At 47.9% G+C, this 25,528-nt stretch overlaps 1 protein-coding gene across 1 annotated transcript in view; it reads left to right on the top strand.

Annotated features, from left to right (window-relative positions):
• The window catches only part of LOC142592599 (ATP-binding cassette sub-family C member 2-like), a 244,672-nt gene that overhangs the window by 154,660 nt on the left and 64,484 nt on the right, over window positions 1-25,528 (top strand). The window contains exons 20-21 of the mRNA XM_075704136.1: window positions 14,376-14,686; window positions 17,593-17,925. Of these exons, the coding sequence (XP_075560251.1) occupies window positions 14,376-14,686; window positions 17,593-17,925 (644 nt within the window). The remainder of the gene's footprint in view (window positions 1-14,375; window positions 14,687-17,592; window positions 17,926-25,528) is intronic.

The raw sequence follows: 25,528 nt of genomic DNA, 5'->3' as shown, positions 1-25,528 counted from the left end.
GTCGATTGGGAGCCGGATTTCTTGCTCCGCGGCAACGAATCCGAATTTCACTGCGCGGTCTGGAGCGGCTTCGCGCTTTCCACTGGTCGTTTAGGATCAACTGGCTCCGCGCCGGATCACTCTTTCATTAATTGCTTTGACACCGAGGCATGGATTCGGGCGTAAATAGCCAGCATCACTTCTGTGTTCAGGCGGAAACGGTACGCGCAGCCACAACATACTGAACTCCAGACCTGCACCGATGTCCCTTGCCCAGCACGCCTGGTCTAGTTCAACTGCTTTCCCGCTGGGGTCACAGAACGTAAGGGCACAGTGGCGCTAGTTATAACCATTCGCTGTCGTCTGTTCCGCCATCTGATGCAATGTTCGTGCTGCCATTTCGCCAGGCACAACGCGCTTGTATTCGTGGGGAATTAATCAATTCACAACTATAAAAAGAAAACGGAATTTTCGAATGTTATGCGTTTTTATAGTGAGACTACAGGAGGAGGAACTGCGCAAGAAGCGCAAACAACGAATACAGGTGGCAGCCTTAATGCTAGACGGCATAACTTTAACTTTCCTAGCCTCCGTAAGAGACAGAAAAATGTTGTTTTAAGAGATTCATGGGTAAACTAGCTTTCTTAACTTGATTGCAGATAGTCTAATGTCACAGATTACATTAGGACTTACTGATCTGTGTTGCAATAAAGGCAGATAATCTGGTGAACATTATCACAAGTAATTCCTGCGCTCGAGGTCTGCAAAAAATTGATCGAGTCGGTTTCAAGGAAAGGTGAGCACAACTTCTTTTTTAATATTACTTAATGTCTAGGCCAGCTGATGGCTTGAAAAGCGGATCTCCGTTCTTTAAAACGTGCTGCACTGCAGGCCTCGTGTTACGGAACTATTTCCAAACTTCAAATCTAGCTTTTCTGCTTGACACGGTGGCAGCATAACGGTGGTGCGAAAGATACGTTGAAGCTGTATACGTGATTCTCTTTTTGAACTTACGACACACTCACCGACAACTTTTAAGAGTTAAAGTGAGTGGTAATCGTTCTGTCGTCGAAAGTTACGGTGCATACCAGTTTCTAAAAAGCGCAGAAGCAGACTTTACAACTAAAACAATGAAACTATTGTGAATTTTACGAACTCTACAAACAATGTGACTTAATGCGCAAGAGCTATGAGGTTTGTTGCTGCGTGAAAAAGGCAATAGGAGCGGCTATTTAACGCAATTTTACAGAGCAGCGGACTACAAGCACGGACATTTTTTAGGTTCAGGCAGTCAACTTTTCGAGCCAAATGACCGATCAAAGCCTTGCGACATCACTGTCACCATGTTCGCAAAAATCATCAAATATGCAAGCAAGTCGTTACAACAAACTGCCGCCGTTGTAATTACAACGCCGCTCCAATCAGCAGTAATATAGCAGACGAACTGGTCCTAAAAGCGACACCGACGGCCAACGGTTGAATGAGAGTGGGCGCAGTCGACTCCCATATAAGTCGGTTATATGTTCAGGTCTGGAGTTACAGTAGAGCCATGCGCACAATATTTTGATGCTTGGCAAAAAAGCTACGTTCACTGCTGCTGTAGAGCTTGCGTTTAACGAAGAGAGCAGCTCTTCCAGCTCGGCCGACAGCGATAACGAGGTGACGCAGGTGCTGTACGAAGCTTTCTTTTGGGAGGCCTTCTCTGAACCGCCACGCAAATGCCCGAGGATTGTAGGATTCGTTGAGTACGTTGTGCGGCAATGCACAGATGAAGAGGTAAGCATAGCACCACTTTAATACCGCAGATATCTCGTTATTGTATCTGTTAAATATTTGCTTGTTTTCAGTTCCGCAGGCACATCAGAGATTTCAGAACTGTAGCGGACAACCTGAAAGGAGGTTTCAGGGCTCGGAGTTCTATCCTCGCAGTAATTGTGGCGGATCACCTTCCAAAAACGCTGAACAGCACGTTCTGGTCTTTCTCTGGTGAGTCAGAAACTAGAAGAAAGCGGGTTAAACGAAGGGCGGGGTTTTATTAGTCATATCATAAGAAGCCAACAAACACTGACACCAAGAAAAACATAGGGGAAATCACTTGTGCTTAATAAATGAAATAAAGAAACGATAAATTAATGGATATTAAAGTGCATGAAAAAACAACTTGCCGCAGGTGGGAACCGAACCCACAACCTTTGCATTTCGCGAAGTATGGGTTCTGGGTTCGGTTCCCACCTGCGGCAAGTTGTTTCTTCATCCACTTTATTATCAATTAATTTATCGTTTCTTTATTTCATTTATTAAGCACAAGTAATTTCCCCTATGTGTTTCTTGGTGTCAGTGTTTGTTGGCTTCTTATGATATGGTGAGTCAGAGTTATTTTAAAGGGCCCCTGAAACGGTTCGGACAAATTTTGTAGACGCGTAGGGTACAGCTTAAGTAGAACATTCGCACCACAATTTAAGTGAAGCGTTACGTATTAATGGAGCTACAAGCGATTAGACGTTACCCTCCTCCCTGGCCATGCTTTTCCTCCTCAACTCCTTCGCCGAGCGAGCGGGGCTAAGCTCCGCCTTCACTGGTTCAGCGTCACGATGCGACGTCACATCGTCCACTTCCGGTTGTTTTGGAGCCCGCCCGCGCGAGACCTCTCCGCTAGCCGCTTGGCCGTCGACCCCAAGCGAGAGCTATCGAAGCAGCGTGCGTTGCAAGCATTCTGTCGTAGCGCCGAACGTGTTTTGTATTCCGGTAACCACAGGCAAGCTGGTCATTTCGGCAAATGACTGGAGGCATAAACTCAAGCTGATGAAGGAACATTAGCGTAGACGTACGTGAGCGGCCTGATCGGTCTTCACGGTCCATACACTTGTTGGCGCAGCGCTTAACCAGCCAAACAAAGCGCTAATATTGCTCTAACCAAGTGTAAAACAATTTAAACATTTATAAAAACACGTGTTGATGATTACACTCCTGCGAAAAATACACACCAGCAGCAAAGAAGAATACACTTCGTTGCTGCTACTGTGTATGGTTGAGCTTTGTGCCACCAGGTGGCTGCACCATGCAGACCATTCATATTTGCCCTTCTGCTCATCTCATGGCTCATCCCGTTACGGCACAGTTAAGCGGCCAGACTCTGTCCCCTTGCGCTTGCGTCTGCCCTAAAACTCTATTGCGCTAGTAATCTTCCGGTGTAAAATGACGGCCACAAACGCGCAAATCCTGGCGCCGATCGCATAGCGGCAGTCTGATGCGCAGCAGGCAGTTCGCTCGTACGCTGCCTTGCAGAGGGACACGATGTCGCAGCTTGACATATTGCCAGTCGCTACGTTTGCAGTCCACAAGGCAACAAAGTCCAATCATAGAGATCGCGAAAAGACTGCGACCGACTCTGACCGCGGAGCTCTCTTCAAAATGGAGTACGTTGTAACACAAGCAGACGACACACGCTGTGTGCCGGAAGTGCTTAAGTGTACTGAAAAATTGTTCTTGTGCATTCTCTTTATGTTACTTTCTTTTCATAAAAACAAATTAACTAACATTACAACTATTACGAAGATAATTTGTTTACCGTAAAGTTGGAAAAATTATCGATCACGCGCCCTTGTCAGCCAATCGGATAGCTCGCCCCACTGACGTCGCATGGGTGATTTCGGTCATATGGGTAGGGGCGGCTTAAAATTCCGCCGAGCAATGCGCTGCGATCGGCAGCGATGTGCATATTTAAAACCTTATAATAAATTACACGCTTTACGCGGAGCACTTAGATGTGTCAATTATTGATCAGAAGGACCTACTCTTACGACTCAATACGTTTGTAGAAAATCGTCAAAAGCGTTTCAGGGTCCCTTTAAGTTTGTGCGCCTGCTCACATAATCTTACATGGTGCTTTCTTGAAGTAGTGAGATATAATGCAATTCTATGCTGTCCGTTTAGGCACGGCCACTCGATCAAAACGCACAAGGTGTGCATTAAGATTGAGCGATTGTATTTTTACAGTGCAATGTAACTCAATACCTTAAATGTTTATTGACGTTAAATCTACATTAGACTCCTTCATGCAGAAATTCTGTTTCTGTCTCTCTTTATTGGATATGAAGGTTACTGACACTGCATAAATGTCCAGCATGAGGTCCGTAAAGACGCATTCGTAAATGCCGAAGAAAAGGAGGGTACACAAGGGCCACTTGTATGCGCACTATAGCTTTCACAAGCTAACTAGCTGTCTATCTTGTATATTTCGGCTGCAAATGTTAAATGGTAAAAGTGTTAACGACATTAAGCACACCAGTACATATATCATAGGGAAAAGGATAAAAGCAGCAGCTAATAATCGGGCTTCCACGCCTATTTCCGTTCCAAAAGCTGTAAGGAGCGAGAAATACATTCCATACATGGCCAATACCCCCGCTCTTCCTGATTTTGAGGCACAAAGCTTGTAAGCTCCATTACCGTACTAACACCTGAAGAGATTGAAGGGCATACCATTATTTGAACGGTTAGCATTTTATTGCATGTAATCCTTGTACTCTATTCCTTGTGATAGGGTGCTTATGCTGATTGATCCTAACATATGTATACTTCTCCAGGTTCACTGCAATCAAGGCGTACCTGAGGGATGTAGCCGTTAGATTCGGCATTCGGGATGCAACAACATTTAGGATTGTTGAGCGCATGCTTGATTATGTGGTAGAAATTGCCAAGGAGCTGGTAACATTCCCTGCAGATTTTGACCAGCTGTGAGCAGACTTGGAGCAAGTAAGAATTTTATTGATGTTTCACAGTTTCATGCCATGCACTATATTTCGCAACAATAGTCTGTGACGTGATGTTTCCCCATTAAGAATTTTGACATGATTCGGGCTTGTATCGTCACATATAAACCCAGCCCGATTAAACTCGATCCCTATTTAGGCGGAAGGACTGCTCATTCAAGGGAAGCATATGCATTCAGTTAAGCTGCCTAAATTTTACATTTCTGTCACATGAGTTCTTTCATTTCTCTTTTTATTGCAGCTGCCGGTATGCCCAGTATAACTGGATGTATCAATGACTCCTACGTAAGTGTCCGATGCTCTGCTAAAAAGGTGCGTTCTACGTATGTAAACAGGCGGAGCTACTCATCTTTGACTCTGCAAGCTGTGTGCGACTACATGAAGTTTCTGGACGTCACAATTGGGCGATTCCAGCAAAATTCAAGACTCCACAATTTTCAGAAAGTCCAGGCTTGCCAAGCGGTTGCCAGGACTCTGTTGTTCTTGGAAGTCCCATCTTCTTGGAGATACTCCTTATCCACTACATGATTACGCCATGACACTATTTCGCATCTGTGGGCATCTAAATGCAAGACAACGTGCTTTTAGCACAAACATTTCGGCAACAAGAGTGAGAATTTATAATGCCCTAGGGGACCTCAAGGGCAAGTTCGGCCAGCTACTGCACTAGACTTTTGTTGAGAAAAGGAACGAGCTTATCATTACTTGTTGCGTTTTGCACAAACTGTGAATTAGTTGTGGGGATGCCGATGTACCTCCATATAGTGACCATGCCAACTCAGCATAGGACTGGCAAGCACCACCAGATGATGACAGGCAGAACTGTGGCCCCGTGATTTCGAGCGAAGCCGCACTGTGTTGACAAGGGGAGGCGAAGTGGGAGTGCTTGATTCAAGCAACGCATATTTGAGCAGGAAATGCAGACTGGTTGCTTCTTGTGTACTATGTAAGAGATAATGCAAATATGGTTATGTAAATGTTGTCGCAGCACTGCGTGATTGAGGCAGTGAAAGAACAGGTGGAGTGTGCGCGCGTTGGTTCGGCTGTACTCCGCGCCAGCTGGTCCTTCCCTCTGGCTTCCTCCTGCACCTCGTTTCCCTCTGTAAATAAACATTCTTCGTAACATCTTTGGTGGCGGCGCGGGGTAAATCTAGGACAATCTTGCATGACCCAGCTCTACAGACTGTCCGAGGGAGTAGATGCTTGGTCGGTTTACAATCACAAAAACGGGCATGGTCGATTCCGGAGAAAGCAATGACGACCCCACCAGTGTAGAACCAGAAAGCATTTACGCAGTGCAGGCTGGCTACTGGACACTGCTGCGAGAACCACGCTTCTTTTCGGGCAAGGCGAACGAAGACGTCGAAGACTGGCTGAAACACTACAAAAAAAAAAAAAGAGACACCACAGCCACTGAAGCACTACGAAGAGGTCTGTTTAGCGTTGGCTTAAGCCGCGCGGAACGGGAAGTTGCGAACATTGCGCAAAGGCACGTACTTTTCTATGACCGATAGAACCCAGTTTTTGAATGCTGCCCAGGTATCATGGACAGAACGATGCTCGAAATTATTTAGATATGCATTAGCGAACACATCTAGTTCGACGTTAATTGAGGCGAAATCTCCCCTTGTGTAATCCCGAATGACTTTTTTGATGTTGCTTATGTGGATGTTGCTTTTGACATTGCTTATCAAATGCAGAATGCAATGATCGCTTAGTCCAGACAAATGAGTGAGTGAAGAAATAGTTTTAAGTGATGTGATTAGTATCAAATCCAATAAATTTGAGGCTATAGACGCAGTGCGTGTGAGGCTTTTATCTAGTTCAGTGAGATTAAAATCCACCCAGATATCGACAAGTTGGCCCTTTCAGACGAACCAGAAGAAACTGGATGGATTGCACCACAACATATCAGCAAAACTGCAATCACCAAAACATAAATACTAGAGCCAGGGAGTAGGACTGGAATGCTGTACAACACGTCGTGGAACTCGTCACAAAATACAATGGGCGCATTTGGTGGTCGATAGCAGGCGCAGATAATTACGTCACGGAACGCGTAAGGGCTGTACCCATCATTCACTGCGCGCACTGTTCCCTTTGGGACCGTTGTGAGAACTTCTTTTTGAGACCTTGGCCAATTGGCCGTCCTGACAACCCTTTTCTGAGCAACCGTTTACTCAGCAAGTGTACAGAGCCTAAAGTACCGCGTTGACAACTTTCGTTGAAGCATGACTCGCAATTACTACGCTGTCGGTTTTTTCCAAAGGGTGTACGCAGTTACGAGCGGGTGACGGGGCGACACCGCATGAGTTTTTTAAATTATGGGGTTTAACGTGCCAAAACCACTTTCTGATTATGAGGCACGCCGTAGTGGGGGACTCCGGAAATTGCGACCTCCTGGGGTTCCTTAACGTGCACCTAAATCTAAGTACACGGGTGTTTTCGCATTTCTCCCCCATCGAAATGCGGCCGCCGTGGCCGGGATTCGATCCCGCGACCTCGTGCTCAGCAGCCCAACACCATAGCCACTGAGAAACCACGGCGGGTACCGCATGAGTTCGCAGGTGCTGTTTGTTTATAGTATATTATTGTGCCAAGTGTGTTGGGCTCTGTGGCTTTTCGCGGGGTATAATTGCTACACGTTTGTAACCCTCTCTCTTATTGCCTTTTCTTGTATGTCGTTTTTAGGGAGAGGAGCAAACACTTTAAACTGAGGCAAAAGAAAGGAGGCGTAGACGATGCCCAATATTTGAATAGACGGCGGACCCATCACACGACGATCCTCGTACAGGATTCGTGATTGGTATGCCGGCGGACCATACTCAAAGCCACTCGGCGGTGATTGGGCTGTGAATGTTTGGAGCGGTGCACCGAGGGAAAAAAATGTGGCCTCGTTGTCCCGACCAAGCGTTGGGGACTCAACTTTACGTGCTATGCACAATCGGCACTACCGATATAGGGTCGTCCTATGTGTTCCAGTTACACTTTGCACCTTGATGTTTATTTCTTGTAAATAGTTCTTGTAAACACAACTGGCCTTCAAGCTTCATCTCTGTCAGCTTCCATCCATCTGAAACCTCCAGCGAACCTACCGCTCCTATCCTTAGTGAAAGTATTCTTCATCTCTGGCGATCCCTCTAGGAAGGCGAAGTTAAGAAGGAAAACCTCTGCCCTCGAGAAGGAGGAAGAACCTTGAATCTTTAATTACGCTGTCACGACAGCGTGATAATGTAACCGCTCGTGATCAGCAGCAACTGGTGCGGGGGGCCCGGGAGACAGCAAGAGCCGCAGGAGGCCTGGTCTGAGGGCGCTTCCCCGCAAAAGGAGAAAGACACCTGCTTGTTCTTTGTTTTTTCTCAATAAATGTTTTTCCTGCTCCTCCTCCGCCTGTGATAGATTGAGCAATGGGTGCTTGTGTACGTGTGCACGTGCAAGCTGTGAATCTTTCGTTCTCCCTTTCCATTTTTCTCTCCACTTCCCCAGTGAACGGTAGCCATATAGGTTCAGTCTCGTTAACCTTCTTGCAGTTCACATATCACTTCCCTCTGTCTCGCACAAACACCCGTTATTTGGTACATCACTCACACATCACATTTGTATGCCTCACATCTCCCAACTAATTGAGCTTACATCTTTGATGCGTAGCTAGACATGTGTAAACATTTCGCCTTAATGTTTTCAGACTTGTTTGATATCAGCTATATTTTTAAAAACAAGACAAGTCACAAATAAAGATTCTTCTTCCAGCAGTCAATAAATGCAAAACATTTCACTCAGATCATTTCAGCGTTTCTATATTAAGAGGACTTCTGTGTTTGACACAATCAGGAGCTAGCGGCTCCGTTTATGTCAATTACTACGCACAGCACTTGAGAGTAATCGCATCGTAGATATCTTTACAGAATCCCACATGATCTTGAGGTGGAACCCCCGTGGCACCATTAAATTTCGAAGCGTCACATGCAGATCACATCCGGTTCGCGAACCCTCCTCGAGGTGCCTTTTATTCAGTTCGACTTTATTGTTATAGCAATTATACATACATTCCAGGTAATTTTCGCCGTCGCCGTGTTGTTTCGTGTAAACTCTAAGTGCGATAATATCGTATCGCACCCCACGCGCTGTAGGCTTTGGCTGCGAGGGAAAGCGCGCGAGGGTAAGTCGAGAAAGATGGTGGCTTGATGCGCGCAATATTTTCGTGTGGCCAATGTTGAGCGTCACGTGATGAACCGCGTTCTTTGAGAGGAGAGCGCGCGTCTGCTCCTCTAGCCCGGCGGTGGCGGCGCATGGCTATGCGCACGGCTGAGGGGATACATCGCACATTGAATGTGTTCACAGCACGCACAAATCTGAGGGAAAGGGACAGGGATAGGGAAAGAGCACACGTACTTTTCCTAAGTATGTGTGCGCTCCGAAGCCATTCAATATCCAAGGTTTCCGACTCGCCCAATCTCAACCACTACACGCATAGGTGTCCCACGCGCCGTCCACTAGAAGTAACGTCCGGTGGGTTCAAAGTGCAATAGAGAGCTCAAATGGCAGTTGATGTCATGCGGGCAGTGTTCCCGCGTGCTTTAGTTTTGGAGGTCGCGTAATATTAAGTTTTGGGTGACGCCTTGAGGCAAGAGGCAGCATTAAAGGGAAGCTGAAAGCTTTTCCAGAAAAAATGAGTGAAGAGCAGTACGTCGTGGTTTTCAGCCCTCTGAATTCGAATATCGCATCGAAATTGAGGGAAAGAAAGCGCAAACATATTTTATTTCGACGAGAAGTGCAGCAGCAGACACGCCCAGCTCGCGCATCTCGTTTCCGCCTGTGATTGGTCGGGCGCCTATGACGTCAACAATGGTGTTTGTCCGGACCGACTGCTGCCGCTACACACGAAGCACGGTGCGAGGTAGTTTGGTGCTGTTTTGCTGAGACGGTCATGGAAAATTTCGAGAGCTTGCGTTTCTCTGAGGAGTTCGGCGTTAAGTCCAAACTCCACGAGAGCGATTTTGCGCGCGACGGTGACGGGCGACGGCTTCGAGCGACAAAATGGGCCGTCGCTTGAACAGATCACTCGGTGTTGTCGCTCGATCGCTCGTTTTCTAGAAATCTAGAACTCGTTGCTCATCGCCCGGAAGTGCTATGAGCGACTAGCCAATAGTGTGAAGCCGAAACTGGATGTACATAACTCAAATACTACTGTTTGTCGCACGGAACGAGTAAACTATTGAATTTTACACGTGCAAGAATAAGAACCTAGTGCAAGACTTTCAGAAATATTTTATGCTCCTTTTTCAGTAAAATACATCAACTTAAATTGATAAAGCATGCGCGACGCTAGTTTCGGCGCGTATATTGCTGCCCTCATACCAGGAAGTCGTCGCTCAAATCCGTCGCTCGCGTGGAGTTCGGCTTGCAGGCGACGAGTGAACGCGACAGCCATCGCCTCGCTTGTCGCGCTGTCGCTGTCGCGTGCAAGATCACTTGTAAGGGGTTTATACTTTACTCCCTACATGTACGCGCCGATTGCGAAGAGCCGGCCTCTCCAAGAAGCAAAAAATGCTGGTGCAAGCACTGCTTTCCACGCGAACGAAGGCGAAGTGTTAGCATCTCCTTGTGTTGGAAATGTTCTTTGGCGAGTATGTTTTTTGCTAAGCTGCATTCAGCGTTCCAGTGAGTGAGTACGTTTCCGGGCAAACAACTGTACTGTTATGTTCCTGCATGCCTTCTCGTAGAACGTAAGCGGTGATGCGATCTTCGGTATTGGTGCGCTGCCCCAAAGCTGTCGGCAATTCAAACGCGGGAAAAGTTTACCGGCTGTTGTAGCACGTGTAGTTTAGAACCTTCATCAGCGCACCACCTGCACGCTACTCGTAACCGGCGAATTCCGTCGGCTACGTGAGATGGTCGGTTTCTCTATGTGTGCGAGAGAGGGGGAGCGCAGCGTCTTGGCGTGAGCAGGCTTTCCAACACATGCAAACTTTACGCTTGCACTGCGTTATGGTAGCTGCATGCAGGCTGTTTCACAACACACGTACGAACGGAAATTTCGCGGCGCTTGGCGATGAAACCTGCGTCAAGGGTGGGAGATAAACATGCACCTTCCGTTCAGCGTGCTAACACGAAGGAGAACCCAAAGCACGCATTATTGATAAACCCCGGTAGTAATCGTCACGGAAGTGGTTAGAGCACAACACTGTTGTTCTTGAGCGCTTGAAGTTGTTTCGCTTCACAGCAGCCTCCCACTTAGCTGAAAGCTTCTTGTCTTGCAGGAACTAATGGGACATCGGAACATCGTCGCGGCCGCTTGTGCTCGTGCAAGCGTAGGCTGCACAGAACGCCGGCATGATCGGCCTACAAGTCCAAATGATGCTGCGCACGTCAACTACCACTCCTATATACACACAAACAAAGGAATGTAGGGTCGAGCGAAGCAGATTAGGACGGCACGTACGCAGAAATAAGCCCGGTCAGGCACGGTCGCGGAGACTGCGAAGTAATGGAACCCCTGTGGTGACGTCACTATGCCGCGGTTTCCGGTCTCCGCTCGCATCGTCAGCGTCAGCAGCAGCGCGCGGAGTTCGACGGGGGGCGGAGCTACAGCGCAATTTTAACCGGCGATTGCGTCGCTCCTAAATGAAAAATCCCCACCAAAATTTTACCTGCATGGTTTATAAGGTTCTCGCATCCGTATATGAGCGTCTTATTGAATTCGACAGACTCTTCAGCTTCCCTTTAAGCATTCGCTCCCCTCTGCCGGCGCTCTTCACCAGGTCAGCGCTATGACAGCGTGTGTTCATGTTCATCGAGAAAGATCTGTTCATGTTTGCCGGTACGCGCATGACACGATGCGTGTTAATTTAGTTAGCAAGTTAATGTTTATTGTGAAAGTTGGATTCATTAAAACTCGCTAGGAGCAGCTCATTAATGACTTCAGACAAGAAGACATGGCTTCAGTCGCTGAGCAGTTCTCGCGGTGTGCTCTTCCGTAAGATGAAATGCCGTAAAATGAATGCGGCAAAAAAGGACATGCAGCAGTTTCGGCGTATATTGTCAGATGATGTTTTGTGACAATTATCGGGCAATTTCCTGTAGCCGTACATAGAAAAGGCCCATGAAGATCGATGCCAACTCAGTCAAAAAGACGGGCAGGACGCAGTAAAAGTTGTAGTGGGATTGACATGAGCGTTTTTGTCAAGGCGCAGGGAAGAGGAAGTCGCAGTTGCGCTCGGTATTAAATAGGCTACCCGCCGCTGTGCGTCCTGTATGGCACTCTACGACCCCTGTTTCAGACGTTGCGACAGTATGAAGAGATGTCTTGCAAATACGAATGTATTTGCGGACGTAGGCATAGGTGCCATGCCAGTAGTACCGCTGGCAGAGCCGTTTGTAGGCTTTCAGGGCGCCAGCATGAGCTTGTGAGTCGGCGTGAAAACAGGCGCATACATCGTAACACAAATGGCGAGGGATCGCTAGCAGCAATTTGCTACCGTGCGGCTGACAGCTTCGGTCGTACAAGAGAGTGTCCCGTAGCACGTAATGAGTGGCTTCGCTACGAATGGCTCGAGGGCATGTAGCCGTTGCGGAATTGGTGAGAACGTCAATGACAGACACAATCCGTGGATATTTTCTCAGTTCAGAAGGCACGTCAGCTAAAGCAGGCGTAGCGACGGGGCCACTCCCTGGATGAGCGTGGCGTTTCTTCGGATCGCATGTGGGATTAGAAGCGCGCATCTGCGTAAGAATGTTGACGCCCGGAGATAGATGAGATGACGCAACATGCGGCTTCTGAGTGGCAGTTTTCAAGGTTACCCAGCACCTCCGCCAAACGAGATGAGTATTTATTTATTTATTTTTATTTATTTAAATACTCTCAATATCATTGCGGCGTTACAAAGAGGAGGGGTGTTACAAGTTCAAAATGACAATCTCGAACGATGCAAACTCGTCCAAGGGATCGAAACAGGCTCGGTAAGAATCGATCTATAGCGCTTGGCATCAACACGTGAGCTCGGGTCCGGTGCCGAGGTGGTGGCAGTGCCTATAGCGCTGCGTACACGTTCTGCACTTCAAGTGTAATATATACGGGCGAAAAATGTACGAAGATTTCGTCGTGTAATCTTGTAATACATTGCTATCGCTATCCGTGCGCCTCCTTGGCGAAGCTGCGACTTGTTATTCCTGGCGCCTTTAAAGTGAGGAGCATTTTTGCCCGTCTTCATAGTCAGGATTTTTTACGCTGTGGGCAAGTGCTCTCGCGCTGGTGGGTTGCGTGGCGCTGGCGTCGCTGAACACTGACCAGCTCTTTCAGACGCTATGGCTGTCGCGCGAGAGCTTTGTGGTGTGAGAAAGTTTAGATCTTGTGGTCCATGGTGGAACTGCATCGCGTTTTTCCGCCACCTGTACTGACAGATCCGGGGTATGTTCGTCATTGAAGTCTGAAGCACGTATCTTGTGGAGAAGTCCCGACTCGTATTGCCAGCTCACCACAGCTCCGCTTAGACCGATTCCGGCACTGCGTGAGACCTACCGGATAATAAAGAGGATGGTCGGAAAAATATCTGGCCTTATTGGAGCAAATAATCAAAGAACAATGCGCAGGAGCGCAGGCGTTGCTATACCACCGCTGTCGCGCTGTCGTCATTTTGCTATCCTCATGTAGCGGTCGTTGTCACGCTTTCGTGATTCCGTTGTCATTCCCGTAGTCTTGGTGCGTCACGTTGCCGTCGTTGTAGCACCGTCATCTCGATTGTCATCACTCCATCGACGTCCCGCCGTAATGTTCTTCACACTGTCCACCGAGACGCATCAATGGTAATTGTGCCGTCATCATCAAACTCCGTTGTCGGTGTCACCTGCACGTATAATTCGAAAGTGCTGTTAGTGCGTCAATTCAATTCCTCCGTTCTGCATAAGCATCTTCGACGGCTTGTGCAACACTTTTGAGCTGTTTTGCCCGTTTTCTTGCTCGGGCTTCCTCCCCTGAGGGCACATGCCATTGCGAAACAGAGTTATGAGACACGTGCATCGGGCCCTGTGGGTGCCGAGCATGGTCTGACTATTATCTAAGCTTATAGGTCCAATGTTTCCCGAAAGGATCCTGCAGACCACATATCAAGCTTGGCAAAGGCATTTCGGTTCGTGTCACCTGGTTGAGGTTCGCTTTATATAAACGCTATAATAGATCGGGCTTGTTTACTCAGCAAGCTGCTGGTTCAATTACGCCCACCTGCATGCCTGCCTGTTTGCCTCATAAAAGTAGCGGACCGCACGTTTGTCTGGTTCACCTCACTGTGTTTCTTCTCCTTGCTTGCTCTCTCTTGTGGTTAGGCATGAGCCTTCGAAAGGTGCATGGTGACGCGACAGCGTCATATAACGGGATCTACGCAAGGTGACCAAAACACCACAAATAGCAGTACGAAAGGCGAGATAGAAAACGTCTAACGCGCCGCACTGCCTTGTACTTTTCTTTCTTGCTGCCATTACGCCGTTTCACTCGTAATCGTCCTCCGATAAGGCTAATTACTCAGAGTCATTTCTGGTGCGACAATTTTGTGTGAGACCCATTGAGTGCTCCTAACGCTTCTTTTTTTTTTTGCCAAGCTGACCCATACGAACTGCGTTCCCCGCTTGCAGTGGCCTTCCGTATCGCTGGAAGTATCCTGCTGGCCCTGTCTGCGAAGCGTCTTTCGCGGTCACTGCACAAGGACATGCTGGGTCACGTGCTACAGAGTCCAGTATCCTTCTTCGACGAATCGCCCCGGGGCCGCATCGTGAACCGCTTCTCGGCCGACATCGACCACGCTGACTCACGCGCTTTCATCAGCGGCAAGCAAAGCGTTCAGAACACGCTCCTCACCTTCGCCAAGATCGGCATTGTCGGAACTCAGGCGCCCGTCGTGGTCGGCATCACACTTGTTCTCACCGTGCTGGTCTGCTACGGACTGGTGAGCTCGCCTTCGGCCTCTCAGGACATTGTTGAGCCCTTTCAGCCACAGTTTGAGCAGCTTCAACACAATGCGATACCTTGACATCAATTTCAAGGCTTCGCCCTTGCGGGAGAAACTGCCTAATTTTTCATCGTAACACGTATCTGCTTTCTAATCTTACCGCACCCCACTTTTGAAATGGCTAATGAGCCATCCAAATTCCACCGCACTACAGCTTCGATGCTTCCCCATTGTACATTCCCATCTTGCAGCAATAATAGCTTCGCTTTATTATTTCACACATAAAAGAACTAGCCCTGTGCTGTCCAGTATGTATATGTACACGACAGAAATGTCTGCAAGCGGAAAGAGTAACGGAAAACAAGATTTTTCTTGGTTTTTAAGTCAAATCCTTCTTATGTCGCTTCACGTGCGATTGGCGTTCTGGGTATATTGTAGCCATTGCCATAAAAAAAAAATACGGTCAGTTATTGACTTGCACGTGTCGTATTAAAGTGAGAATGGTATGAAATGATACCTCTCTAACACGTAGCAATAATCAGGAACTAAAGATGTAATCTGGATGTAATAAAAATAAGAATAACTAGCCGTAAACGGAGTGGAAGGTGAGAGCCTGTGTCGCTGTCGCCGTCTGCAATGCCACCGCAAAGTGTCATCTAACTTAACGGCCGTGTCCTCCGGCATAATTTGGGAAGTTCCCGACTTCGGGACTGGAGAGACCTGAGCCACGCGAGTGCGCTCACATGAGTCTTCGCCGTGTGTGTACCTCTGAGTGCGCTCGCGCGCTGTCGTCCTTGCGTGCGTGCAGATGCAAAAGCGGCGCGCCAGCCTTGACGCAGCCTTTGCGTCGTGCTGTGAGCGCTTGAGGAGTTCGTAACTGCAACACGCCGCTGCCTCGTAAGGCAGCAGTCAACGCTGCGGAAAGGAAATGCAAGCGCGCCAAAGCTGCAGGCCTTTGATGCGCTTGTGAAGCGCCGACACGCATGAAGCTCTTGTCGCCAAAGAATGCGCCAGAAAAAACGGGCGAAGCTTGCGAGGCCCGTCGTCCAGCCGCATGCATGCATCGTTAAAAAATTAAAATTATGGGGTTTTGCGTGCCAAAATTACTTTCTGATTATGAGGCACGCCGTAGTGGAGGACTCTGGAAATTTCGACCACCCGGGGTTCTTTAACGTGCACCTAAATGTAAGTACACGGGTGTTTTCGCATTTCGCCGCCATCGAAATGTGCCCACCGTGGTCGGTATTCGAGCCCGCGACCTCGTACTCAGCAGGCCAACACCATATTCACTCAGCAACCATGACGGGTGCATCAATCATGAAAGAGTCTGAAGGCGAGCTCGTTGGTATGCATGCATGGTAGAAAAACAACGTTAAAAACACCGACAGAAGAAAGAAAAAAGGACGAGCGCTGTTCCTTTGTTCTCCGTTCTGTCCTTGCATTTAGCGATGTTTTTCTACCATGAATGCTTGTATGGTATCGTCGCCTGATAATCAGCATTTAATCGTTGATTTCAACTACTTATGTGCGTCGACCTTGTCTTCTTCAGCGTCGACACAAGAACGACCCTTTCTTTCCTTTTTTCTTTCTTTCTTTCTTTCTTTTCTGTAAGGCAAAGGTGTCTTTTTCACTCGTCCCACCCCTTGCCTGGTCTCTCCAGTCTGGCCAAGCACACCGGGCCGATCTCGCAGGCAACATAATAAATACTGCGCCAACGCTGTAGAGTGTAACCGAAGGTACTGACGAGGTGGGCCAATGTGATGCCGACAACGCCACGCTACCCAATAGTAACGTCGGTCGAGCTTCGATAGGCAGGCGTTGATAAAACTCGGCAGCAGTACGATACGCTCCCCTGGAGTACGCAACAGTGCACAGCCTTCGAGGTCTGCTTTCTTTATCTATAGAGCCGTTATTGAAGCGTGAATTAGGACATCTCTTTAATTTATGCACCGAAAGCCAGTGCTGGTGGCAGTGCAGGATCACAGCAGCCACACTCCGTATGATATTAAGCAACAGAGCTGATAAATGGGTGTCGCCAATAACAAATATCGGCGGGTGTATTACAAAGGTACATTATCTCGTAAAAAACGTGAAACATGCTAAAAAAACGTCGAGAAAGAAAGGCCGCCTCTTGCCTGTCCTGTCGCTTTTTAGTATTGCTGAGCGCGTTTGCATCTTAGCACGTATGAATTGACTATACCAGGAACAATCGAGAAGCTTCTCTTTGTCAATCACGCTCCGACGGTTTCTATACGATCTTTAAAGTGAAGTTTTCTAGTTGAAACTTTCAAGAATTTGTGCACCATGACTACTGCTGTTGTCTCGCAGAACAGCCCGCACACAAGTCGGCACTCGCACGACGAATCGGCTTATAGGTGATATTTCAACAGGTGCGCCGATGGCCGCCTCTGTTTTCTGCGGAATTGCGCAGTTAAACTGCATACGGCAAGTAAATATCCTTGGGTCAACAAATATACGCGTTCGATCGCATAAATTATTTATTAAATAGAAGCTTTATTTCTGAGCCTCATTTCCCGGAGCTTTTGCGCGTTTCTTGGTCAAGTAAGCGGTAAAGATGGATGGTGGTGGAGATGGTGCTGTACTAATCTGGGCAGACCCCGGCGATCACGTAGTAAGGAGTGCGGTCCAACTCGTGGACACTGCATAATGCGCGTTGGTTTGGATCACGTGTTGGGGGCATTCCGCGTCCCGCCGATTCTCCAGATAGGCACACATGACGGTTATAGGCTACAAAACTCGTTGCAGATGAGGGACACAGTTTTACAGCGTTCAAATTACGCGCTCCGCGAGTTCTTTGCTCATCGTTGATCAAAATGTGCGCCTTGGATTTGAGTGACATATATTTTTTTTTCTTCTTTTTCGTCGCATGGATACACGCACAGTGTGCCGCGCTGAGGGCGTCGCACCACTGCCGCTACTACGAGAGCCTGGCCATGTCTCGCTTGCTGCAGCATGCGACCGAAACCGTGGACGCGTTGAGCAGCGTGCGAACGTACGGCGTGGCGGACAGGTTTGCGAGCCACTTCTACCGCCTGACGGACGAGATGCTGCGGGGCTTGGTTTCCTTCGGATACACGTACTGCTTCGTCCGCACGCTGACGGCCGTGGCCGGATTCGTGGTCATCATGTGCACCCTGCTGACCACCGTCGTCTTCGCCGGCCCCGGCGGACCCGACCCAGCCAGTCTGGGCCTGGCGCTGAGCTCTGCGTGCTCGGTGCGTAAGCGTTCGGTATCGCCGACTCGGATCATCGAATTTGTAAGGAAAAGAGGCGAAAATTTGACTCGAGGTAGTATGGTCTGACCTGCTAGTCTGCACAGGGACAAAAACGAAAGGGAACAAGAAAGAATGGTAAAAGATGATGATGAACACAGAAAATGCATGCGTATACAGGGTTTTCCAGCTAACTTTAGCCAGAGTTTAAAAATAAGCGACTGCCACTTAGCTAGACAGAACCAAGGTAATGTTGTGTGCCGTCGCTTGGAGATGCTCAGAATATTTTTCTTTCTTTCTACCTAATTACATAACTGGACCTCATTAATTGAGCAACTTCTCAAACATTATAATTAGATGAAAACTGTCAACGAGAACATTGTAGAGCAACATGAAAAACTCCCGATACATTATTCTGTTGGTTAATATGTGCTGCATAAAAGTGTGTTTCCGGCTGTGAAAGAAGTCCGCGAATACACACAAAGTGCCTTGAACTGCCAGTCGTGTAACTTTGAACTGCCAGACGTAACACAGTAGTTTCCTTAAACTCTCGAGCGTAGTCCTCTGCTCTTCAAATAGTTCACAACAACCCTCGCAGCTGTTGTTGCTACTTCGTGGTCACCAGTGGCGTAGCCAGAAATTCTCTTGGCGGGAGGGGGAGGGCTCACGTTGCAGCTCGGCCTCCTCATAGAATTTGTCGAGATCAACTACATGAATAATAACTGCATTGCCATTACCAAACATGCTACAAACAAATTCTTTAACGTTCGCACTGTCAGACAAGTAATATATGTATTTTTTCATAAGAGAATATTGCCACCTGGTGTTTTGAGCCAGCGCTGCGTGCCCAGCAAAAACGGTGATTAAAGACGACGAAGTCAAGGATCTTGCGCCAGCTGGTGAACCGTCCTCCTTGTGTCTGACATTTTCGTGTCTGGCTGCTGATCCTGCTGCTTATTCTTGCCTTAGCGCGTGACAATACACTCGAATGTTTCAAAAATTGTGCCCGAAGTAACTGATATCAATGCTTCCATGTTTTCCTTCTATTTAAAAAGTAAAGAAAATATCACACGAACTTTAGAACTAAATCAGTTTGAAACCAGTAAAGTAGTGCATGCCGCTGATATGAAAATTGTGAAGGCCGTGAAATGAACGAGTTCAGGACAAATATTTCAATGAAACTTTGTCAGTCAAGAACCTTGTTTACATTTTTACACATATGCAACGGCCATGGAAAAATCTCAATGACGCTGTCATTTGTTACAGTGTATTGCACAGAAGCAGCTGGTATCGATCGTGTATCTTGAGTGATGGTGCATCGTGAGGGCCACCGTGTATCGTATGGGCCGTCATTTGCTTCCCCGCGCGAAATGTTTAAACCACGTCTGACTAATCGAGGACGGCACTACTGTACGTTAAATGAGGCATAGTATTCCTGACTTCCTAGCACATAGGCCCGCAGCGTTCCCGCGAAACTAGGGGGCCAGTCCCGCCTCCTCCTCCCCCCCCATTTCTTTCTTCTCATTAGCTCTAGTATGAATGCTGTCTAAAGCTGTAGAAAGGCCAAAGACACTTAGGAGCAGTCATGTTCGTCTGCCTTGCGCGAGGCTCAGAGCCGTATTGTTCCGGCGGCCCGTCTCACCACTCTTAGTATTTACCCGGGGGCGCAAGATTCGGGCGGAAGAGGCAGGCAGGCACGACAACGAGCAGACTATACGCGGTTCGCGGCTTCTCGGTAGGCGCTGAAAACGTTTTTTTCCTTTTCTTACTGTTTTCACACAAGCTTTAAGTGCTGTTCAAATTCGCGGAAAATTTATCGTGTGCCGAGGCGCGTTCAAGACCGCACACATGCGTGAGATTCGCGAACCGCGATGTTAGGACCACTGAGAATCGACACTATATCGTGCAACCTACGACAATCAGCAAAACCCGCAAAGGCGGATAAATCAACGGATCTCTTAGGCATGTAGGGCCCTCTGGGCTGCACTTTTCGGCCATGAGGCTGCCTGGCCACCTGCGGGATTATCTGACTGAGCTATGTCGAATGCTCGGTTGCGATAGTCGGAAGTTCGAATCCTTTATTTTTTTTTAATTCTGACGATGGGGGTGTGCGTGAATTTGACATCCTCCGGTGCACTACATCTGTATGTTTGAAGCGACGCCTGACACCGGCAGAAGATACCCACAGTGAGCGAGGCTGTACTAATCCAGGTACATTAAATTATGAAGACCCACTAAGCTTCAACAAAGACACTCCCTCAACAGAGCAGGAATTCGCCTCCTGGGTGAAGTATTCGGCCACCCCCTCTCTCATGATTCTTACAATTATCCTATAGCCGTCAGACCCCAGCAGCCGCGGAGCAACTGACCTAGGCGGCGGTCAGACCTGTAACGCAGCAGAGAGTGCTAAGAATATCTGGACCCGGACAGGCCGCCAATGGAAATTGACTCTGGAAATCTTTAACAGCCAAACTTTGTCGAGTGAGGCTAGCTTAGCAGGACTCTTTGAGGAATTATCAGATATTGTTTGGGATATCATTGGCCTTAGCGAGATTAGAAGAACTGGTGAAGCCTATACAATGCTGACTAATGGCCATGTCCTCCGCCATAGAGGTCTCCCAGATAAGAAGCCATACGGGCTAGGATTCCTAATCCATAAGGACATAGCGGGCAACATTGACGAATTCTACAGCATTAATAAGAGGGTAGTAGTAGTCGTAATCAAACTTAATAAGATGAATAGATTAAAGATAGTACAAGCCTACGCTCCAACATCCCGTCTCGATGATGATGAAGTAGATCAATTTTATGAAGATGTTCAATTAGCGATGAGAAAAGTGCAAACTCAGTATACTGTAGTAACGGGCGACCTCAATGCAAAAGTGGGGGAAAAGCCGGCCGGTGAACTAGAAATTGGCAACAAAGGCGTTAATTCTAGGAAGGCTGGAGGAGAGATACTGGCAGAATTCGCAGAAACGAAGAAGCTGCGAATAATGAACACCTTTTTCAGGAAACGTAGCAACAGACAATGGACCTGGTAAAGCCCTAACTGTGAAAGAAGAAATGAAATTGATTTCATTCTTTCTGCCGATCCTAGCATGGTGCAGGATGTAGAAGTGATAGGTAGGGTAAAGTCCAGGGATCATAGGTAAGTGAGGGCTAGGATTCACCTCAATTTGAAGAGAGAAAGGGCAAAAGTGGTCAAGAAGAAACACGTCAACCTGGAGGCAGTAAGGGTAAAAGCAAACAAATTCAGGCTGGTACTTGCAAACAAATATGCAGCCTTAGAACAGAGAGATGATGACGTAGAGCTAATGAATGAAACCATAACTAGGCTGGCTTCAGAGGCAGCCGTTGAAGTGGGGGGCAAGGCACCAAAGCAACCAATAGGCAAGAGAGACAGAGAAAGAAAGACAAAGGAAGGACAGGGAGGTTAACCAGAGATTATCTCTGGTTGGTTACCCTGTACTGGGGGAGGGGCAAGGGGATGTGATAGGTGTGAGAGAGAAGGATGTAAAAAAATTAAGGAAAAAATACCTACACACACACGCTCGTACACATAAACTGTTTCTGTGGGCACTGTCACGCAGCCCGCAAAGGCGTTCCTAGTGTTATGCAGTGTTAACGTATAATCCTGCGTCACACAGTGAAGTAACAATCTGTCTGAAAGTTCAGTGTCCTTTAAATACCGCAACAACGCCTTCATAGCCGATCGCGCTGATGTTCGCGTAGGCCAGTTTCCAAGGATCTTGTCTTCTGTCAATGGGCGCTTGTCCAGTTTGTCTAGGGTGGCTAAGACGACTGCTCTTTGCGGGTTGAAACGAGAGCACTGACAAAGAAGGTGCGCGATTGTTTCATTGCCCCCGCAAAGGTCACAAAGTGGGCTGTTGGACATTCCGATAATAAAAGAGTATGCATTTGAAAATGCTACTCCAGGCCATTGACGAATTAAAAGGGTACAGTCGCTTCGTGGAAGCTCGGGCAGAATACGGAGTACTATATTAGGGTCCAGGGTATGAAGGCGCGCACTAGTGAAATCGAATGAATTCCACTGAGCTAATGTTAGGTTATGTGCAAGTACGGCAAGTTTTTTCGCTGCGTCGGCTCTTGAAAGACGAATGGCAACGCAGTTGACGCCGTCATGGGCAGATCTGGCAGCTGCGTCTGCTCGATCATTGCCATGTATGGCACAGTGACGAGGCAATCACTGATATATGATATCGTGACCTTCGTCAACTATGCGATGGTGTACTTCTCTGATCTCTGCGACGACCTGTTCATGTCATCCATGGCGCAGTGCTGAGAGTACATTCTGTAGGGCTGCCGTGGTATCACAGAAGACTGACCATACATGGGGTGGTTCCTCCTGAATGAAATGAAGAGCCGCACGCAAGGCTGCCAGTTCAGCAGCTGTCATTGATGATACATGTGATGTTTTAGCTGTATTTTGACGGATCTTGTTGGTATCACCACAGCAGCAGCTGAACTTGCAGATGTAACTGAGTCATCGATGTAAACATGTACACGGCCACTGTGCACCTCATGTAAAAGTTCTAATGTGGCCTGCTTCAGGGCGAACGACGGCATGTTAGCCTTCGTGATTCCTGGGATGGTGAGGCGTATTACAGGTCTGTGCAGGCACAATAAAGGTGGGGATGGTCTTGCTGCAGACATGCAGTTCGATGGCAATGAGTTACGATTGGCAACAATTATACGACTGATAGTTGCGTGTGGCCTTTCTGCGGGTAGAGCGGCAAGATGGTGAGGAGGTAGTCGGGCAAGGTGGCGAATACGCGCCCTGAGAGCGTCGGTTACCAAGTACGTTGATCTTGGGTGATCTAGAGCTATGACAATCGTTGCCGCTGTAGACGCCCACCTCGGAAGACCGAGACACGTCCAACGGGCTTGAGCTTGTAGTCCCTGGAGTACACGCAGGTTTGTTTTGCAGGGGTTACCAAGCACAGGGAGGCTGTATCTTGCGAAACCGAGGAAAAAGGCGTTATAAAGCTGCAGCATTGACCACACCAATGTGCCCCATGACTTTCCGCTGAGAAATGTGAGGAGATGGATTATTTTCATCACCCTCTTCATTAGGCATGAAACGTGCGGGCTCCATGATAGGTCGCGTTGGATAATTACCCCTAAAAAGTGCTGTTTCCGTGCATTTGCAACTGCTTGTCCGTTCACACTTACAGAGTAACGCTTCATTGCCTTCCGAGTGAAAGTAACAAGGCAGCATTTCCCTGCAGACAGCTCTAAGTTCTGTTTTCGCAAGTACAGTGATGTTAAGGTAGCTACCTTTTGTAGCCGTGCTGGTACCTGCATTCGTGTTACAGCAGGCGCTCAAATGCAGATGTCGTCGGCATAGATTGATACTTGAACTGTGTTGGGCAAGCATCTGACTTGGCCAACGAGCACTAGGTTGAATAGCATCGGGCTCCCAACACTCCACCTTGCGGTACTCCACGGAACGTTTGGTGTTGAATCGTGGCGCCATCCTCGGTCATCATGAAGAAATGCCTGTCGGTCAAATAACTGCAAATCCACTGAAAAGTGGATGTGCGATTCCGGCTTCAATCAGAGCATCTATATTGGCATAATCTGCTATGTTATCATAGGCGCCTTTTATGTCGAAGAATAATGCCGCAGTGAGTCGTTTCAGACGTTTCTGATGTTGAACAAACGTGACCAAATCGATGACATTATCTATGGATGAGCGCCCACGCCGGAAGCCAGCCATAGCATGTGGGTACACGTTTTAATTTTCCAGGTACCATTCCAGACAAGTGAAAATCATTCTTTCCATTATTTTTTCTATGCAACTGGCCAGAGCGATGGGGCGGTACGATGACACATCTAACGGTGATTTACCTGGTTTGAGAAGTGGAACCAAGCGGCTGGATTTCCATTCACGTGGCAACAAACCATTGCGCCAAGATTCGTTGTAATGGTTTAGCAGCATGAGTCGTGCTTTCTGCCCAAGATGGGCGAGCACCGCATAGGTAACGCCGTCCGGCCCGGGTGACGAAGAGCGCCTGCAAGTCGCCAGTGCCGCTTAAAGCTCCTCCACCGAAAACATTACGTCCATGCGTGAATCCCGTGGCACAGGAGTGGCACATGGTATAAGTGCGCGTTGGAGCTGCGAGCTGGCAAGTCTTGAGCAAAATCCTTCAGCAATGTCTATTTCGCTGCGACCTTGATGCAAAGCGAGGGATTTGAAAGGAACACGCTGTTGCGGTGATACGCGAAGTCTGCGCACAGTTCTCCATATCTGAGATAATCGCTGACATGGATCCAACGACTCAAAGAAACATTTCCATCTTTGAGATTGTAGTGCATCAATGCGACGTTGAATCTTCTTTTGTATCCGCCTTGCCTCCCTGAGGTCAGGGACGGATTTGGTTCTCCTGTATCTTCTTTCAGCCCGCCGGCGAATTGCTCGTAGTCGCTGCAGTTCGGCTTCAAATTATTCGTATTTCGCGAAAGGCTGAAAAGCACGCGTGGCGTCATGCATGGCTTTTTGAATTTCGTGTTTCAGACTTGAATGGTCCCCTTGCTGACATACTTCCTCCATGTATGACCGAAACGCCGACCAGTCAATTCTCTGGAGGGTCGTGGATGGACATTTAGGTAGCCCCTTGATCTTCAGGTACGTCGGAATGTAGTCGCTTCCATGTCATTCGATGTCTGGAAACCATTGCATGTTTCTTTCAAGACGCCGAGAAACCAGGGTCAAGTCTAGGCAGCTGCTGTATGCAAGCCCGCCTAAATATGTCGGATTACCATCGTTGAGGCAGTAAAGGTCGTGCTTTGTGGAAAAGGATGCTTGTCTCCTTCGCCTGGAGTCCATCTTCAAACTTCCCCAAAGCGGATGGTGAGCATTAAAATCTCCGGTAAGAATCGTAGGGACGGGTGTCGCTGATAGCACGTCGTGCAGTCGTTTAGAGTCGAAGCCACTTGAAGGAGCAACGTAAACAGCGACGAGTGAGAACGTAAGCTTATTCGTTTTCACAATTAAACAAACGTACTGGTTGTCGTCGTGAGGCGGGACTGGGTGCTACACGTATGTCATATCACATCTTATATATACAGTTACCTTGCTCACATCACCACAGGTAGACGATATGAATGCTTCGTAGCCAGCTTCATAGGCAAGCTCTTCCAAGTAACAAAGGACCTAATAAAGAAACGATAAAGAATAAAAGTGTCCAAGTGAAGAGACAAGATAGGATTCGCGTAACTATCAAAAGGGATCAACAAGGCGAACATAAGTGATATTCGAAACTATAACGTGAAAGAGACTGAAGCAGCCGTAAAAAATGGACCTAGCCTGAAATCAGTGAAAAGGAAACTTGTCATAGGACAAACTAAGGTGTAGGCACTGAAAGATAAGCAAAGTAATATTGTTACGTAGGAGGTATCAGCGATTTCGAAGGTATAGTAAAAGCAGCGGAAGAATTCTATACTGACGTATACCGCACCCAGAATACTCAGGATAACACTATTCAAAACAGTAATGAACAGGATACAGAAACCCCTCCTATAACTAGCGATGAGGATGGAAGGGCCTTGCAAGACATGAAACAGGGAAGAGTGGCAGGAGAAG

The sequence above is a fragment of the Dermacentor variabilis genome, chromosome 9, assembly GCF_050947875.1.
Source record: "Dermacentor variabilis isolate Ectoservices chromosome 9, ASM5094787v1, whole genome shotgun sequence".
In the NCBI taxonomy this organism is placed as follows: Eukaryota; Metazoa; Arthropoda; class Arachnida; order Ixodida; family Ixodidae; genus Dermacentor; species Dermacentor variabilis.
This window is presented reverse-complemented; position numbering and strand designations above follow the sequence as displayed.